General features: G+C 42.7%; 1 protein-coding gene across 6 annotated transcripts in view; it reads right to left on the bottom strand.

Moving 5' to 3' along the window:
- Positions 1-18035, bottom strand: part of LOC125451779 (frizzled-6-like) — a 46032-nt gene extending 27997 nt beyond the window's left edge. For 3 of the 6 annotated variants that reach the window (XR_009445757.1, XM_048529339.2, XM_059646023.1), the window contains exons 1-2: positions 17394-17888; positions 16284-16661 (exon numbers count right to left, since the gene is read on the bottom strand). Coding sequence is in view for 4 of the 6 variants with exons in the window: in XM_048529339.2 (XP_048385296.1) it covers positions 16284-16472 (189 nt within the window). In the remaining 2 variants the exon portion in view is untranslated. Of the gene's footprint in view, positions 1-16283; positions 16662-17393; positions 17889-18001 lie in introns of those variants that run through there. The other 3 variants (XM_048529338.2, XM_059646022.1, XM_048529340.2) reach the window with 3 other exon arrangements.
- Positions 18036-19457: the final 1422 nt, after the last annotated feature.

Raw genomic sequence — 19457 nt, 5'->3', positions numbered from 1 at the left:
TTCAGGCCTAGACCCTTCTTCAGAAATTGGGGGGGGGGGTCTGAAATAAATAGGGAGAGAAGGGGAGGTGGAAATGTCAGCCTTCCTGCTCCTCTGATGCTGCTTGGCCTGTTGTGTTCATCCAGCTCTGCACCTTGTTATCTCAGATTCTCCAGCATCTGCAGTTCCTACTATCTGAGCTAATTTTAACTGCCTGGCTTCATTTTATTAAGACTGACATATAAGCCAGTCAATTTCATTGGTGGCAGTTGCCTTCTACCTACTTAGAAGATTTTCAGCAAAAGACTTAGACCATTTAAAGAGCAAATCATCTCTTATAAAGAGCACATTTATTCAGTATTCAACTGCATTCAGCTTATTCCCATTTAACAGTTGGGAGACAAGTGGAAAGTGGCGTAATGTTGACACCAGATTTTGAGATGCTTCCCTGGAGGTGCTGCTGGCAGTGGTGATGGCCAGAAGGCAAATACACTCTCGCACCCTTTAGCAAGAAGATCTCCGACAACCTGATCAAAGCCTGGTTGGAGGTGCAGAGGAAGCTTGATCAATGCATTTATATCTGGAAGATATCAGACTGGCCCTCCTTACCACCATTTTGCCACAGCTCAGCACTTCTGCCTATCAGGGAGTCTATTCTGTCAGTCTACATCTATCAATTCCAAGCCACTCAGAATAACAACATTTTGTATTATAATAATGTTGAGAAATCCCTACTTTGCTAATTAATGAAGATCAATTAAAATCTGAAAGTATGATTAACTGTATACTTGTTTAATTTTATTGTTACGCTGCATCATATATAGGCCTTGTTTGTTGTAATATGATCAGCCAAAAATTTGCTGAGAAGGGCATTTGATGGGGAACTGTAATTTGGACATAAGACATAGGAGCACAAGTAGATCATTCAGCTACCAAATCTGCTTCACCGTTCAATGAAATCACAGTTGATCTGATAACCCACCACTTTCCTCTCTTTATCCAACAACCTTCAATTCACTTACTGATTAAAGATCCATCGATCTCAGCTTTGAGCACATTTAACGATCCAGCCTCAACAGCTCTCTGGTAGAGATTTCAATAGATTTAAAACTATCCACGAGACAAAATTCTCCTCATCTGTCTCAAATTATAGAATCCCTACAGTTTGAAAACAGGCCTTTCAGCACAACAACTCCACACTGATCCAGAGGGGATCCCACCCAAATCCATCTCCCTAATTTACATATCCCCGGGACACTACGGCAATTTAGTATGGCTAATGTACCTAACCTACACATCTTTTGACTGTGCGGCCCTTCATTCTGGGGTTATGCCCTGCTGAACCTGAGTGCTAGCTATTTGTGATTTATGGACATGAATGCCCAAATGCTGTAGCTTTTGCAGTCTTTTTCCATTTCAATAATGGTCAGTTCCTGTACTGTCCCTGCCAAAACACAACCTCACATTTCACCACATTATACTCCAACTGCCAAGATATTGCCCACTCACTTAAACTGACTATATCCCTCTGCAGATTCTATTACTCTCATCACTTAGCTTCCCACTTATTTTTGCGTCATCCACAAACATGGCTTTAGTAATTCACTTCCCAGAACATTAATATATATTGTAAATAACTGTGGCCCAGCACTAATCTCTGAGGTGCATCACTCATCACAGAGTGCAATCCTGAAAATGCCCCCCTTTGACTCACACTATCTTCTTAGTCATCCAATCCTCTATATGCTAATAGACGACATCTAACATGAATACATAATATGTATTCATATTATTAAACAGTCTAATGTGTGTTAACTTATCAAATGCCTTTGGAAAATCCAAATATGCGCAACTGGATGGGTCTTAGAATTCAAAATCTTTGGTCAATTAAGGTTTTGAAAGGAACTAAAAAGGTTTAAAAGAACAAGTATACAATAGCATTAATTCAGCAAAGTATGAAAACACAAAGGCTTCTCAGTGAGAAACAGAAGATAAATTCCAGCAAAAGTATACAGCCACAGATAGAAAACAGAAAATAGTGCATCGAATCCTGCGTAAGACATCAGAGTGCCAAGATCAACATGTTCTTGTTTGATAATGGAATATTTACCAGCTGATAGGATTTTAAGCATGGGAAGTCAGAGATCCTAACTCTGACCTTTGATTTGGGCAGGCAGATCTTTCAGTATATCTTTCAGAATTGGACTGTTCAAATAATAGTGAGGTAAATGACTGTGTTAGATCGATATCCATACATATCTGTACTACCAAAACCTGAGAAAGAATTCCTTGGAACAACAGGAAAGTCACAGCACAGAAATAGGCCACTTAGACTATATAGTGTTTATGCAGGCAAAATAAACTGGTCGCCCACTCTAATCACATGTAGAAGCCTCTGGACAATAACCTTGCAGATTACAGCACTCCAGGTTCCTCTTAAGTGAGAAAGAGTTTGTCTCCACTATGAAACTGGGTAGTGAATTTCAGATGTTTTGAGGTGGAAAAGAGTGCTCATATCTGCTCTAAATCTATGCCCATGGTAAATTACCTCTGCACTCAGGAAAATGGGTTTTTGTCTTATTTAGGGTCTTCACTATTCTATACATCTCAATTAAGCCATACACAGTCTCTTCTGCTCTAAGGAAACCAACTCTAGACTATCCAAATTTTCCTTCAAGCTACGATTTTCAATCTTTGACTATATCTTTTAAATCTCCTTCTTACTCTCTTCAAATCAATTGTGTCCTTCCTGTAACACGGTAAGGAGGACAATTTGCAAAACTCCAGTGTAAACTAGCCAGCGTTTTATACAATTCCAAAACTACATCCTTGCTTTTGTATTTTATATCTCATTCATTAAAGGAAAGAACTCCAAATGCTTTCTTTAGCATGTTATCTATTTGTCCTGCTATCTTCAAGAACCACTCAAAGGTGTCTCACTTCCTCTAACTCTCAAAAACCCTCTCTGTATTTCTCAAGCACAGAATCTGTCGAGTTGCATGTGTAGCAGTAACTAAGTGCGAGGGCCATGGGGATGACTAGGGAATAATTGTGTGGATTGCACTTTTGTCCACGATATTTTGATACTGCTGCTCAGACTTTAACATGCATCAAGTAAGGGCAGGAGTTAACTAAGTAAACCCAAGCAGCATCATTTCAGAAAGCTGATCACGAGCTGGAGGACTGTCCATTTCACCCGATTTTCTCCGCCAGGGAATAAATCATGGATGGAGGGAGTCAATCTTCACCTGGAGTATCTACTCTCCTGCCAAATTGGAATACTTTTCACTTGGATCCTAGTTCACTTGGATCCAAATGATGTCTGATTTCATTACCTCATCCCCTTCAGATTACAAACAGATAAGGGGACACCAAACTGGTCACAGTATTCCATTTGTGATCTCGTGCGTCAGCAAGACATCCCCTATTTTTATATTCCACTACATTTGAAATAAATGCCAATATTCTATTTATATTTCCTATTACTTGCAGGGGTCCTCGCAGTTGGTGTTACCATGAAGCATTCTGAGAAGGAGCAGAGAATACATCCTGATTTGCATGAATGGGCAAAGGGCAACACCAGCACTAACACCAAAAGTGACAGAGAAGCTTTGACCGGTAAGGGAGTTACATTAGGGACTAACCTTAAATAGTAGAAGAATAAACAACTACGGATGCTGGAAATCCGAAACAAAAACAAAAACATTTGTTGGAAAAACTCAGCAGGTCTCTCAGCATCTGTAGAGAGCAATCAGAGTTAATTAGAGGGCGGCATGGTGGTTCAGTGGTTGCCTCACATCACCAAGGAGCTGGTTTTCACTCCCCCTCAGGCAACTGAGTGTGGAGTTTGCACATTCTCCCTGTGTCTGCATGGGTTTCCTCCAGGTGCTCTGGTTTCCTCCCACAGTCCAAAGATGTGCAGGCCAGGTGGATTAGCCATGCTAAATTGCCCATAGCATTCAGGGATCTGTAGATTAGGCAAATGGATCAAAGTTGATGACCAGGAATCTGAGCTTCAGACCCTGTGGGATATCAGGACGGAGAAAGTTGTCTTCATGGCGCGTTCCAAACAGTCACACCTTATAGCTTAAATATTTCAAAATTGGACACGGGTCAGGAACAGTAAAAACAGGTAAGGCAGAAGGATCCTGAACATATCACTAAAAGAGCCTCAGATCTTGACCTTGCCCAACAGGTATGAGATACCTGCTCCTTGTATGGATGAGGAAAGAACCTGCCTGGAGGAGTGTCCATAAAGCCATTCAAGCTGGGGAGGAGCACAAGAAGTGATAGTAACAGGGAATTTTATAATTACGGGATGGACAGCATCCTTTGTACGCAGGATCAAGAGTTCCACATAGTGTGTTGCCTACCTGGTGCCAAAGTAAAAGACATCTCGAATTGGCTTGAAAGGTACAGGAGTGGGAAGGACAGGATCAAGCTGCTGAGGTCCATGCCAGTACAAACAATATAGGGTAGAGGTCTTCTTGGTGATTTTTAAACAATTATTCATGGAATATGAGTTATGCCAGCTAGGCTGGCATTTACTGCCTATCCCCAACCACCCAGGAGGAAAGGTAAGACGGGGTCTGGAGTGGCATGTAGGCCAGACCAGGTAAGGATGGCAGTTTCCTTCCCTAATGGACATTGAGAAAACCCATCTGGTTTACCAAAAACCGACAATGGGTTCTTGGTCATCATTCGGCTCTTAACTCCAGATTTTTTTTTAAAATACAGAATTCAAATTCCACAATCTACCATTGCAAAATTTGAACTTGGGTCCCCAGAACATTACCTGGGTCTCTGGGTTAATAGTCCAGTAATACCACCACTGGAAAGAAAATCAAAATTTTTAAAAATGGACGTCAAAGATTGTAATCTCTGGATTATTACTTGAATTGTGTGTAAATTGACAAAGAAATGAGGGAAGTAAACACGTGTCTAAAGGAGTGGTATTGGAAATAAGGTTTCCGTTTTTTGAACCTTTGGCATCAAAAATGAGACAGGAAGAAGCTGTCACAACACACTCCACCTGAATTGATCTGGGAGCAGGATTGTTGAAAGGGTCAAGAATCTTCAGGTACAGCAGATAAAAAGAAAGCCATGAGAAGGATGTGGTCAACACAGGACTTGAGTATGTTATACTTAAATGCGTACAGTATACAAAACAAGGTAAATGAGCTTTTAATGCAGTTTTAAATTGGTGGATATGCTGTGGGTATCTCAGCAGGTAGCAGCTGCAAGGGGATTAGGCTGGAAACTAAATATCCAAGGACAGGCAGCTGGCCGGGGTGGGGGGGAAAAAACGTGGCTTCCTTGTTAGTAAGAAAGAAAATTAAAATTAATAGCTAGAAGTGATGTAGAGTCAGAAGGTGCAGAATCCGTGCAGGTACAGTTGAGGAACCACAAAAAAAAGGTAAAAAAAGACCCCTGATGGGAGTTATAAAGGTTTCCCAGCAGTAGACAGGATGTGGGGCAGAAAATTTTCTGGAGATGGAAAAGGCATGTAAGGAAGATATTATGACAATAACCATGTAGATTTCAATATACAGTTGGGCTGGGAAAAGTAGGTTGATAGTGGATGCCTGGAAAAGGAATGTGTGGAACAGCGACAAGACGTTTTTTGGAGCAGCCTGTAGTACAGCATACTAGGAAAGATGCAATCCTGGAATTAGTGATTTGCAGACTTGATCAGAGACCTGAAGAAGGAACTCATAGGAGGCACTGACGAGAATATGATAGCATTCACCCTATGGTTTGAGAGGGCTAAGCTGGAATCAGATGTAACAGTATTACAATTGACCAATTGGTAATTGAAGACATGAGGGAGGAGCTGGCCAGAATGGATTGGAAGAAGAACTTAGCAAGGAATATGGTAGAGCAGCAACGGCAGGAGTTTCTGTGGGTAATTCGGGAGGCACAGAAGAAATTCATCCCAATGAAGAAGAATCATATTATAGGGAGGACGAGGCAGCCATGGCTGACAAGGGGAGTCAGGGACAGAATAAAAGCAAAAGATAAAGCAGACGATGTGATGAAGATATGTGGGAAGCCAAAGAATTCAGAAGCCTTTTAAAAAAAAAAATCAGCAGAAGACAACTAAAAGAGCAATAAGTAGGAACAGGATGAAATATGAGTGTAAGCTAGCTAGTAATATGAAAGATCACAAGATTTTTTTTGATACATAAAAGAGAGACAACAGTAGACATTGGGCCACTGCAAATGGAGGCTGAAGATGTAGGAACGGGGAACAAAGAAATAGAATCAGTAGTTTGCATCTGTCTTCACAGTACAAGACATCAGCAGTTACCAGAGCTTCAAGAGAGTTGGAAGCAGAAGCCAGTGTAGGACGGCACAGTGACTCTGGTTAGCACTGCTTCCTCATAGCAATGGGGACCTGGGTTCTACTCCACACTCAGGTAAGCATCTGTGTGGACTTTGCACATTCTCCACCTGTCTTTGTAGGCTTCTTGTACATGTTCCAGTTTCCTCTCGCAGTCCAAAGGTGTGCAGGTTAGGTGGACTGGCCATGCTAAACTGCCCACAGTGTTTAGGGATGTGCAGGCTAGTTGGATTAGCCACGGAAAATGTGCTGTTATAGGGGTAGGGTTGGGAGATGGCTGTGGGTGGGATGTTCTTCTGAGGGTCAATCTGGACTCAATGGGCCAAATGGTTTGCTTCCACACTGCAGGGATTCTAAATTGTATTTTTTTGCAATTTATGCAAGGGGGCCCCAACACTACTCAAAAAGGATCACGGCTGATCCAATTCCTCATTTCCACTTTCCTGTGTTCTTCCCATAAGCCTACATTCTCTGACTGACCAAGAATCATATTTATCTATTTGACACGTTTTACACATTTAAAGGAAGCTCTTGCAATCCATCTTGATATTACTTGCAAGTTTACCCTCAGTTCAATAACTATGCAACTTTTAAATCTTAATCCATCAGCATCTCATCACTAACACCCACCAGAGATGTCAGCCTGAATTAACACTCAGGATGTTGATGGTGTGGGAGCCAAGATTACTGACCTCCAAGAGCCACATCATTTCTTTTGTCCCAGATAAGATCAAACCAAATTTTCCTCTCTGTTCTCATTAACTTCAATTTTACTAGGGATCCTCAATGCTAAACTCAGTCAAATGTAACTTTGATGTCAAGGGCTATCACTCACCTCATTTCTTCATGGTTCAACTGAGGCTACGAAGAGACTAGGAGCTAAATGGTCCTTGTAGGATGCAAACTGGGCACCACTGACAGAGCAATAACTGACCAGATTGGTTATGTCCTGCTTTGTGTGCACAGGACACGTCTGGGCCATTTTCCATATTGACAGGTAAATGTCAGGGTTGTAGCTGCATAGGAACACCTTGGTTAGGACACTGCAATTTCTGTAGCACTAATCTTCAATATTATTGTTATAATGTTGTCAGGGCCAAACTGTTGTAGCATCCAGTTATTATTTGATATCATGTGGATTCTAACTGGCTTAAGACTTGCATTTGTGATGCTAGGGAATTTTGAAAGAGGCTGGGATATATCATCAACTTGTCACTTCTGGATGAAGATTTGCAAGTTTTCAGCCTTGTATTTTGCATTAAGGGGCGAGGCACCCCTTTTATTGAGGATAGAAATACCTCTAGAAGCTACTTGGCCAACCCTAATGGCCCACAGGGCAGTTAAGAGTCAACCATGTCACATCTAGGCTAGGCCAGACCAGACAAGGTCAACAATTTGCCTCCCTAAAAAAAAGGACATTAGCGAACTGGATGAGCTTTGCCAATAATTTTTTTTAAAAAGTTATGTAAAAAAAATTTCAATCAGAAGCTCAATAATTAGGAAACTGAAGAAAATACTACCCCACCACCATTTAAGTTTTAGGAACACAGGATATTTACTGGATAACAATGAGATTATTGAAGGTTTTTCACATGCCAAATAGCCATTTGGTTCATAATTCTGGAAATCCTTAGGATAAATGGTCAAATATTCTGAGAATACAATAACTCTTATGCTAAAATGCCCAAAGGATTGAACAAATCCTATTGCAGTAGCAAATTGTTCAACACAGGAGAAATTTTCAGTTACCAGTCAATTGAGACTACAGTTATAACATTCTTACTTTACATGATTATGTAGCCTCTCCCGTAACTCTCACATGGGGAGTATTAAAAATCACTGCAAGTATCTAGCACAGCACACATTATACAGGCTCAACAAAGCAGCTGAAATTTGTCACAGTAGACAGTGAGTTTGGTAACCATACTATGGTCGCTATGGTGTGGCTTGTGAAGATGAGGCACAAGCATTTCTCTTTATTCATTAAATGGAGATTCAGTTTCCTCAACTTTGAGAGATTGTGTGACAGTTGGATACAAATGAAAAGGCTGTGATTAATGTTCAGAATGGTCCAAGTTTTCATTGTTTCAACATGTCTTTCACTTCTTTCTCAACAATCAAATGAGAAAACATGACAAGAATTATTCTGCCCAATAGAGTTTCTATCATTCCCAATCTGGGTGTGGGTGTATGGCACAAACATGCAAATTCTGCCTTACAAGTATAATGGAAGGCAGTCAATGGACCACTCAAATATCCATGTACATGTTTCCTAATACATATGGACATGAGAAAGATTTCTCAATATTGTTACATGGTTGTCAAGAGCAGAGTGTGTGGATTTGTGTTGTATCCTCAAGAACTGTCACATGGACAGAAACAAGCAGTCAGAAGTCTACCACTTCCTGGTCACTGAGGTTAAACTTTATCTCAAGTTTGTTGTGTATTTGTTAAAAGATAGATAAAGGTAGTTTTAATTCCTTCTGACAAGAGGCTGGCCTAGCCTTCCACAAGTGCATTGCCTTTGGCTTTGGTACACAATGGCATGTCATCAGACAAGCTAGTCAGCTAAACAAAGTAAAATTATAGCTTTCTTTTCAAAGATTTCATGGTTAGCAGGTAAAATAAATCTTTTCAACATTACAAATGCCTTTCCATTCAAAAGTTCACAAAGGGAGATAAGTCTTGGGAGCTCCTTACTCACACATTAAGCAGAGTGCCATATAAAAACACTTAAACAAATTGCAGAGTTCACAACCAACTATCACTGCAACAAAACTGGCTTATGTAATGGTTCTACCCGAACAGGGATTTTAAAAGATGGAATAATAGTACAGTCCTTTCAGAATTTTCCACTGTAACTAATCTTACATTTCTATTGTTTGTCTGCTAAATGTGAAAGGAATGCAGCCATTCTAAAAGTTTACAATACGCTACAGATATATTATTCACTTGCCACAGGTTCATAGATATGGCAGGAAGGCAGAATGAACAAAGCACACACCAGAAAGGAACGGAATTCAATTTCCAGGCTGAGAGAGAAAGAGAGAGTCTAGGCCTTAGAATAACTAAGCTAAATTGATTTGATTTCCAGAAGGATTATTTTATGAATTATTAAAATTTTGTGTGTATCCAAGACAGTTTATCTGAACTGCTTATTATCTGAATGGTGACAGATTGGAAAATGAGGAACTTCAACAAGACCTGGGTGTTCAGTTCTGAAAGCATACAGGTGCAGAAAACACTGAAGGCAGCAAATGGTATGTTGGCCTTCACAGCACCAGGAACTGGGTACAGGAACAGGGATAAGAGAAAATGGGAACTGCAGATGCCGGAAAATCCAGAAGAGACCCTCTCTGATGAAGGGTCTAGGCCCGAAACATCAGCTTTTGTGCTCCTGAGATGCTGCTTGGCCTGCTGTGTTCATCCAGCTTCACACTGTTATCTTACACAGGAACAGGGATATCTTGCTGCAATTGTACAGGGCCTTGTGAGATAACACATGGAGGTTGTGTGTAGTTTTGGCCTTATCAGAGGAAGGATGTTATGACTATGGAGGGAGCTCCACATAGCTTTTCCCCCAAACTAATTCCAGGGATGGTATGACTGACGTATGAAGAGAAACTGGATTGTTTAGGATTATATTGACTGGAGTTTAGAATATTACAGGAGAATCTCAAAGGAACCTATAAAATTCTAACAGAACCAGACAGGTAAATACAGAAATGGTGTTGCTGATGTGTGAAGAGTCCAGAGCCAGGGGTCGCAAAGACTTGGGGCAGGACTTTTAGGACTGAGATGAGGAGAAATGTAAACTGAAAGAACTGCGGATGCTATAAATTAGGAACAAAAACAAAGTTGCTGGAAAAGCTCAGCAAGTCTGGCAGCATCTGTGAAGGAAAAACAGTTACTGTTTCAGGTTTGGTGACCCTTCCTCAGAACATTTTTTACCTAAACAGTAGTGAACCTCTGAAATTCTCTGCCATAGAAAGCAGTTCATGTCAAAATAAAGGATCTTCTCCAGAAGGCATTCACTCTTAAGGCTAAGGGATCAAATATATTGGGGGGCGGGGGCAGGGAAGAGAGTGGGAACAGGGACTGAGTTGGATGATCAGCCATGATCATACTGAATAGCACAGCAAGCTTGAAGAGCCAAATGGCCCACACCTGATGTTATTTTCTAGTTTATGTTAAACACTTGAAACTGAGAAAACTACCCTAAAAAAATTTCAGAAGTCCTTGCAGATGAAATTTGCTGGTGTTCCCTTTCTCTTCTCTGCTTCTTAATTGAGAATTTACATTCTATCTGGTTTTGTTTGTTCATGAGTTCCTGGCATATTCAGCTGCTTTTTCATCTTCAATAGATTTGAGTTCCAATCAGATGTCACACAGAGAATGATATAGAAGCGAAAGGATGCCTTTCAGCCCACTGTGCTTCTGACAGATTTCCAAGGAAGCAAATCTTAAACTGCAATCGCAATTCGAATTCACACAATTTCTCCTGCGAACTTTTCTTACCAATTATTGATTTTGAACGTTATCATACTCCCTTCCTATACACTTGCAGGTAGTTCATGGTGTATCTTGACTTACTGCATAAAAATTTCTTATCTTCCCATCTGCTTGTCCAGCCAATTCACTATCAAGACACCTCTGTGAAATTCAGATCTTCTCTGCCCCATTGAAGTACCTCAGCACCTCTAGTTTCTCTCAATTGCAGTCTGGCATTCCTGAAACGGCACCTCTGCGATCAAGGTGTAACTTACTCCCCAAAGTGTGGTGTCCAGATTTAGATAAAACATTCCAACTGAGGCTTAACCAGTCTGTTAAAAAAAGGAGTTTGTGCCGGATACGGGGAGGGGACAAGGTGTAGTCTAGGTAGCTACGGGAGTCTATAGACCAACATTTACGATAAACCCACAAACTGTTGCCGGAAATGGAAACAGAGAGGTCAAGAAAGGGGAAAGAGTGTCTGAGATAGACCAAGTGAATTTGACGGCGGGATGGAAGTGGTTAGCTAAGTCAATGAACTGCTCCAGTTCAGGATGGGAGCAGGATGCAGTAATCGATGTGACAGCGGAAGAGTTGGGCAACAGTATACTGGTGTACCTACTGAAGAGGGACTGTTTGACATAACAGAAAAAGAGGCAGGTGTGGTTGGGGCCCTTGCGAATATCCACGGTAACCTCCTGGATTTGGAGGAAGTGGGAAGAATTGAAGGAAAAATTATTGAGGGTGAGGACTAGTTCAGCAAGGCGGAGGTGGATATTAGTGGGGGTGTACTGGATCTGTTGGAGAGAAAAAACCGTGCACCTGTAGGCCATCCTCGGGGGATATGAATGTGTACAGGGATTGCACATCCATTGTAAAGATGAAGTAGCGGGGTCCAGGGAACTGGAGTTTCCAAAGTGGCGGAGGTGTGGTTTGTGACCCGAATGTAGGTGGGGAGTGCCTGAACCAAGGGGGGAAGAGAATGGAGTTGAGGTAGGAAGAGATGGGTTCAGTAGGGTAGGAGCACATGGAGACGTTGGTTCAGTTGGGGTAGCTGGGCTTGTGGATCTTGGGGAGCAGGTAGAACCAGGCAGTGCAGGGCTTGCAGGCTATTAGGCTGGAAATGGTGGAGGGGAGCTCACCAGAAGGAGGGGAGGTCATGGACAGTGTGGGAGACGGTGGCTTGATGGGCTTGTGGTCAAGGGGAGGTAGGACATGGTGTCGGAGAGTTGGTATTTGGCCTCATTGGGTTTGATATTGAAAAATGAGGATCGGTGCTGGAACCCATGCCCAGCCTGAACTGGAACAGTTCTTCAACTTCACTAACAACTTCCACCCTGCACTCAATTAACTTGGTCTATCTCAGACACCTCCCTGCCCTTTCTTGACTTCACTGTTTCCATTTCTGGAAACAGTTTATGGACTGACATTTACTGTAAACCCACAACTACCTAGACTACATGTCCTCCAGCCCCATATCCTGCAAAAATTCCATCCTGTTTTCCCAATTCCTCCATCTCTGTGGCATCTGCTCTGATGAGGAGATGTTGCAATCCCAAGCAACCCAAATGTTTTCCTTTTTCAAAGGATGTTCTTCCCCCCCCACCCACCATCATGCCTCTTCCATTCTCTGCTCCACAGCCCTAAACCACCCACAACCTCCTTCCAAACATAATAAAGATAGGGACCCCTCATTCTCAATTTCCATCCCAAAAGCCTCTATATCCAACATATCATCCCCAAACACTTCTGCCAACTCCAAGTAGACCCCACCACCCAGAACATCTTCCATCCCATTCCTCCCTGCCTTCTGCAAGGACCATTCCCTTCACCACTCCTTAGTTCGCACTATTCTCCCCACCAAGCACTCCAATCCCCCAGTACCTTGGCCTGTAACCATAAAAGATGCAACACTTGACTATCTCCCTCACCTCCACCCAATGCCATAAACAATCCTTCCAAGTGAGACAGAAACTCACGTACATTTCCTCTGACCTAATCTTCTGTATCCAGTACTCCCAATGTGGTCTTCTCTATATCAGCGAGACCAAATGTAGACTAGGTGACCATTTCAACAAGCATCTTCGTCTGGCCCATAAGCCAGCCTAACTTCTTGGTCACCGCCCATTTCAACTATTCATCCTCCAATTTCTCCATCCTCTACCATCACAGCCGTTCAGAATGCAAGTTTCAGGAGCAATACCTTACCTTCCACTTGGGCACACTACAGCCTGGAGGACTCAACATTCAGTTCTCTAATTTTAGATAACCTTCCCACCCACACTTCCCAGCTCTGCCTCATCCCTTCCATTCCACCTACTGACGCTCCCTTCCAGCTACCAAATGGATTTATCCCTCCCATTACCAACCAGGTCATATCTACTACCCCCATCCCACCACCATACCCTATCCCTTTAGTTAAATGTCTTCAAGGCAGAGATTAATAAATTCTTGATCTCACAAGGAATTAAGGGCTACGGGGAGAGTTGAAATGCCCAGTCATGATTAAACGGCGGAGTGGACTCGATGGGCCGAATGACCTTACTTCCACTCATATCTTAGGTGCAACTCCCCCATCCCCACATCCAGTCCTGAAGCAGGGTAATACCCGAAACATTGACTCTGCCTTTCTTCCAGCCTCCTGTTTTCTATCTTTGATTCCAGCATCTGCAGTTCTTTTTAAGTCTCAAACTGAGCTTCTTCAATGTAATTGAAAGTGTATGCATCCAAGTATCTACTGTGCCCTGTAAATCAAATCCAGCTCATTAATATGTATCAAAAAGAGTAAGTGTCTGAATACCATTTCCTGCAGGATTTCCTCTAATGTGTCAAACAACTCCTCAAAATTGCTTTTAACTGATTTTAGGTAACAAGTATAACGAGACCTTTCACCAAATGCTCCAGTTTTTCCTGCCTTTTGGTCATAGAATGCATTCAGCCCATCAAGTTACCACCGACCACCCCACAAACAGCATCCAACCCAGGCCCAGCACCCCCTAATTTCCTCTATCTAATCTATATTACCCTGGACATTTCATGGCAATTCAGAGTGGCCAATCCACCAAAATCTCACACTGTGGGAAGAAATCAAAACACCTGGTGGAAACCGATGCTGAGAGAACTTGCAGATTCCATGCACACCCCGTCAGCCAAGGCTGGAATTGAACCTAGGTCCCTGGCACTGAGGTTAGCAGCGCTAACCACTGAGCCACCGTGCTGTCCTTAATGCTTGTGATAAATAACATTATTTATTAAAAATTCTTACTAAATTATGAGATTAAATGAATACATTTTCTAACACTTCATCCATCAGCGTCATGCTAATATTAGGAGGCACACTTGGCAAATTTTCACTAAATGTCAAAGTTAAATTCTAACACTAACGAATAGACAAATTTTACACGTGCTTCTCACTTATAAGTCCTCCTAGATAATAAAGTGTGAAGCTGGTGTGAACACAGCAGGCCAAGCAGCATCTCAGGAGCACAAAAGCTGACGTTTCGGGCCTAGACCCTTCAGAGGGGGATGGGGTGAGGGTTCTGGAATAAATAGGGAGAGAGGGGGATGCAGACCAACGATGGAGAGGAAAGAAGATAGGTGGAGAGGTAGGGAGGGGATAGGTCAGTCCAGGGAAGACGGACAAGTCAAGGAGGCGGGATGAGGTTAGTAGGTAGGAAATGGAGGTGCGGCTTGGGGTGGAAGGAAGGGATGGGCGAGAGGAGGAACAGGTTAGGGAGGCAGACACAGGCTGGGCTGGTTTTGGGATGCAGTGGGGGGAGAGGATGAGCTGGGCTGGTTGTGTGATGCGGTGGGGGAAGGGGAGATTTTGAAGCTGGTGAAGTCCACATTGATACCATTGGGATGCAGGGTTCCAAGCGGAATATGAGTTGCTGTTCCTGCAACCTTTGGGTGGCATCACTGTGGCACTGCAGGAGGCCATGAAGGACATGTCATCTAAAGAATGGAGGGGGGGGGGGGGGGAGGGGGAGATGAAATGGTTTGCGACTGGGAGGTGCAGTTGTTCGTTGTGAACAGAGCGTAGGTTTCTGCAAAGCGGTTCCCAAGCCTCAGCTTGGTTTCCCCAACGTAGAGGTAGCCACACTGGGTACAATGGATGCAGTATACCACATTGGCAGATGTGCAGGTGAACCTCTGCTTAATATGGAAAGTCATCTTGGGGCCTGGGATAGGGGTGAGGGAGAAGTGTGGGGGCAAGCGTAGCACTTCCTGCAGTTGCAGGGGAAGGTGCCAGGTGTGGTGGGGTTGGAGGGCAGTGTGGAGCGAACAAGGGAGTCATGAGGAGAATGGTCTCTCCAGAAAGCAGACAAGATTGGGAATGGAAAAATGTCTTTGGTGGTGGGGTCGGATTGTAGATGGCGGAAGTGTCGGAGGATGGTGGGGTGGTATATGAGAACGAGGGGGATCCTCTTTGGGCGGTTGTGGCGGGGCCGGGGTGTGAGGTCCTCCTACGCAGCTCACTTGGTTAGGTTTAATACAGTTGACATGGATACGCACTGTCATGAACGTCAGGGAGTTTAATCAAATGCTGTCACTGTTTTAATATTTATAACAGATTGATTCAACTAAAGTCAAGCAAACAGATCATCCAAAATGAGAACACATAGGTGTTGGAAAATTAGACATCTTCACAAATTATTAAAATTGAAAAGCTTTTAATCCCTCTGCTTAATTTCATAAGGGAAAGGATGATGAATTCCAAACTAAAAATGTAGACGGATAGCTCCGTATGATGATACAGCTGATAGTCAGATCAGAGTTAATGGTTTGTAACCATGACGTCCTGACACACCGAGTATCTTCCCTTACCGTGCCTTGAATGAACTGAGTCACTAACTGAATAACAAGAGGGGGAAAGAATATTTCAAAAGTCACCCAGCAACACTTATGTGCAACATGGAGGAGGAACAACAACAAAGTGATACCTTTCAGCTAAAGTCAGTTTCAGCAGACCAGAAGAATGCCAAACTGTTAGCCCCTTAAAGGTGGAAACACCCAGATGTTTAGCGACCATTCACTGATTGAACAGAAATTCAACACACTGTACCACATAACATTGAATAAAGTTTCAGTCCCATGTTTGACACTGAGGCACAATACCTACACCTCGTAACTGACTTCCTGGCAATAAAGGCTGCCTTTGTGATCTGCAGCTGTTAATTTTAAGACAGCACATTACAATTGGTTTTAACTTAGTAGCACCAAGGGACACCTACAGTTTAGGCTACCAAAAACAAAACAACTAACGTTCATAGTGCACATTTAATGCAATAACACATCCAAAGATGCTTTCAGAGGAGTATTGTAAAACAAAATGTGTAGATCCACACAAGGATATATTAAAGCTGATAGAAAAAAAACTGCGTTATGTGCTTCTTTTTGCCCACTAGTTTATCTTCAGTTTTGTTGAGTAGATGTGAAAATAAACATAAACAACATAAATAAGACATACCCCCATTGCAACTGCAGCAGTGTTCTGATCAAAGTGGTCCAATTTATTGGGAAAAAATGTCATGTTGTACGGCAGGCCTTCACACCGGTGAATGGTTATGGGTTCGCAAATGAAGAGACTGTGGCTCTGGGTCAAACGGAGCAGTGGCAGGACAAAATAACAAACAAAGACTTGTGTCAAATCTTTCATGATGGGAATGCAATTAAAGACGCGGTCACAGAACTAACCCTGATCCAAACTCCAGTATCAAGAGTCGTTATCCACTCTTCACCATGTATCACGTTGTTATTCAGCTGGTAAATTGCTTAAAGAGTACTGATTAGAGCAAACCATTTTGCATCATGGTACTTTTCAAGTAATTATATTCCAATATGAGCCCTGGGGGAAAAAAAACATGGAGTTAGGCAAGTTAATTCATTTTAATTCTATACATCAATAGCACAATTTACCATCATTTATTTGTTAATACAGCTATAATTTCCAAATGAAAGTGTTCTCATGCAGTCACTTTGAAGAAGAAAATGTTTTGGCAGAGCTACAGCTATATGGAATGAACACAAAATAGGATTTCAAATAATGTAACTCCAGTACTTGAAACTTTAATGGAGGATACATTTAAAATATTCCCACTAATTCTTTTGCTCAAAAGAAGGAGAAATGCTTGGAATTGACTGGCAGATAAATGAAGTACACAAATTGGAAAAGCAAAATAATGCTGCTAAAAATTCAGCTGGGTAGCATGTGCGATGTTACTAGTAAGGAGGACGACTTCAGTGAACTCCATAACTTATCTCCAACACCGTTTTAATTTTTCACATGCAATCCTAAAGCAACAGTGATCTGACCTTTGCATTTCAGAAATGCTTTTTATGTTGACTTTGCAAGAGGGTTTACACCACCAGCATTTCTCCATACTTCAAAGCTCATCCACAATTTCTCCCAGGACACATTAAAAGATTCGAATTATCAACAGGAGAAGAAATCAATCTTTTTTCAGTAAGACTTATCTCGCATCCAGTCATCCATAAGAGAGGAGCACGTATTGCAAAGTATTTCGCAATTGTTGAACCTTTTAAATGCTAAACACACAGAAGGAAAGGGGAGCCTTACCAACGCCCATGAGGACCACTGTAGGGCAAGAACACCAGATTCCCTTTCCTTAAGCATATCTTCACCTCCCAGTAAACACTAGATGTACTGAGCGTAGGCATTAAAATCTCCTCACTTCCGTGAGCGCCCTTCCCCGCTTTTGTTCCCTAAGATTCCTCGTGTGAGCACAAAATACCTCGCCCGAGAGCACCACGATGCCGCTGACTCCTCAGGCTTCAAGGCGCCGATCCCTCCTCTACGCGAGCAGAAAGTGTAGGGGTGGAGGCTGATCCCTCCTCTCCCGCCCCCATCATTAACCGGGTCGGGCCACCCTCACTAACTCCTCAATACCGCTCACACCTTACCGCCTCGGGAGAGAAGGCTCATGACAGGTTGGGGTTTGGAGGGTGGGTATGGAAGCCGACACTCCGGCCAGGCCCGGGGAAAACCTGCGCACAAAACCGTCATTCTCCCAGAGTCCTGAAAATCAGCAAGAGGCGCCTCTTAACCGCTCACCAGTTGTTCCCCACGCCCCCCCCCACCCTGCCTCGTGGATCAATTGTTGTTATTGTTCCCCCCTCCCCCACCACATCGCGGATCAGTTGTTGTCGCACAGCACCAGCGCACACCTGTTGCTCCTCCTCCCGCCGCCGAGAGTTTGTGTGAATGAGAATGGCACGCAGCTTCCGTAGCCCCACCTCCATCGCCTTCAGAGAGTCGTAGAAATTTATGGATAATGAAATGAGGCTGGATGAACACAGCAGGCCAAGCAGCATCTCAGGAGCACAAAAGCTGACGTTTCGGGCCTAGATCCTTCATCGGAGAGGGGGATGGGGTGAGGGCTCTGGAATAAATGGGAATAAGTAAAGGGTCTAGGCCCGAAACGTCAGCTTTTGTGCTCCTGAGATGCTGCTTGGCCTGCTGTGTTCATCCAGTCTCACATTTTATTATCTTTATTTTCCTACTGTTTTGTTTCCAGCCTGCCAGCTGTTCTCTATCAGTATACTACACAAATCCCTTCTTACTTGATTTTATTCTCTCATCTCTTATGAAAGACCTTATTGAAAACCTTGTGAAAGTACAAGTAAACCATATCCATTGCCCCCCCCCCATTATCAACTCTACTACTCACATCCCAGGAAACTTTCAGGAGCATTGTCAAGCAAGTCCCTTTCTTCCAAATGCTCTGCTGTTAAATCTTTTATAATGGACTTCAGCGTTTTTCTCATTACTGATGTCAGGCTAACCTCATTTTCTCTCCTTTTTTAAATGGAGGACTTACATTAATTATCCTCCAATCCATAGGAACTCTTCCAAAGTTGAGAAATTTTGAAAGAGGACCACCAATGCATCCATTATTTCTCAGGTCACTTCCTTAAAGATTCTGGGATGTAGATTGTTTGATCCTGGTAATTTGTTAGCCTTTAATATGTATTTAACCAGTCTGCCATTTCTTTATTCCCAATTATAAGTTCCACTGTTTCTGATCATAAGGGATCTACATTTGCCTTCACTAACCTATTTCTTTTCACATACCTACAGAAGCTTTTACAATCAGTTTGCAAGCTCTTAGCAAATTTATGAGCAATACATTTTCACCGCAATTGTTTACCATTTTCACACTTCAAAAAGGAAAGTGATGTGTTCTGAGGTTTACGTAGGTGCCAGATTGCTGCTGGTCCTCTTCTGTATTTTTCTGGCATTGATGATAGACTTTTTGGCAAGGCTGCCAATGCACCATGTAATTAATTGAACATGCTGAAGATTCTTGATCTCTAGGCTGCTCCATCAAGCCCTTACCTGAGCCTTCAACAACAAAATTGTGCACAACCTTATCCTCAAGCAATGTGGCACCTGTCTTTCTCCTATAAATAGACCATTTAAGCCCAGTGTTTCCATCAAGCCCTTGCCCGAGTCTTCGACAACAAACTTATGCACAACCTTATCCTCAAGCAATGTGTCACATGCCTCTCTCCTATAAGTAGACCATTTAAACCCAGTGTTTCATCATTTGCAGATACTGCCTTTAAACTGTTTTCTAAAGTAGCTGCAAAATGAATATCTGAGCTGGTGAGGAGGAGAGTG

Source organism: Stegostoma tigrinum, chromosome 5 (assembly GCF_030684315.1).
Source record: "Stegostoma tigrinum isolate sSteTig4 chromosome 5, sSteTig4.hap1, whole genome shotgun sequence".
Lineage (NCBI taxonomy): Eukaryota > Metazoa > Chordata > Chondrichthyes > Orectolobiformes > Stegostomatidae > Stegostoma > Stegostoma tigrinum.
This window is presented reverse-complemented; position numbering and strand designations above follow the sequence as displayed.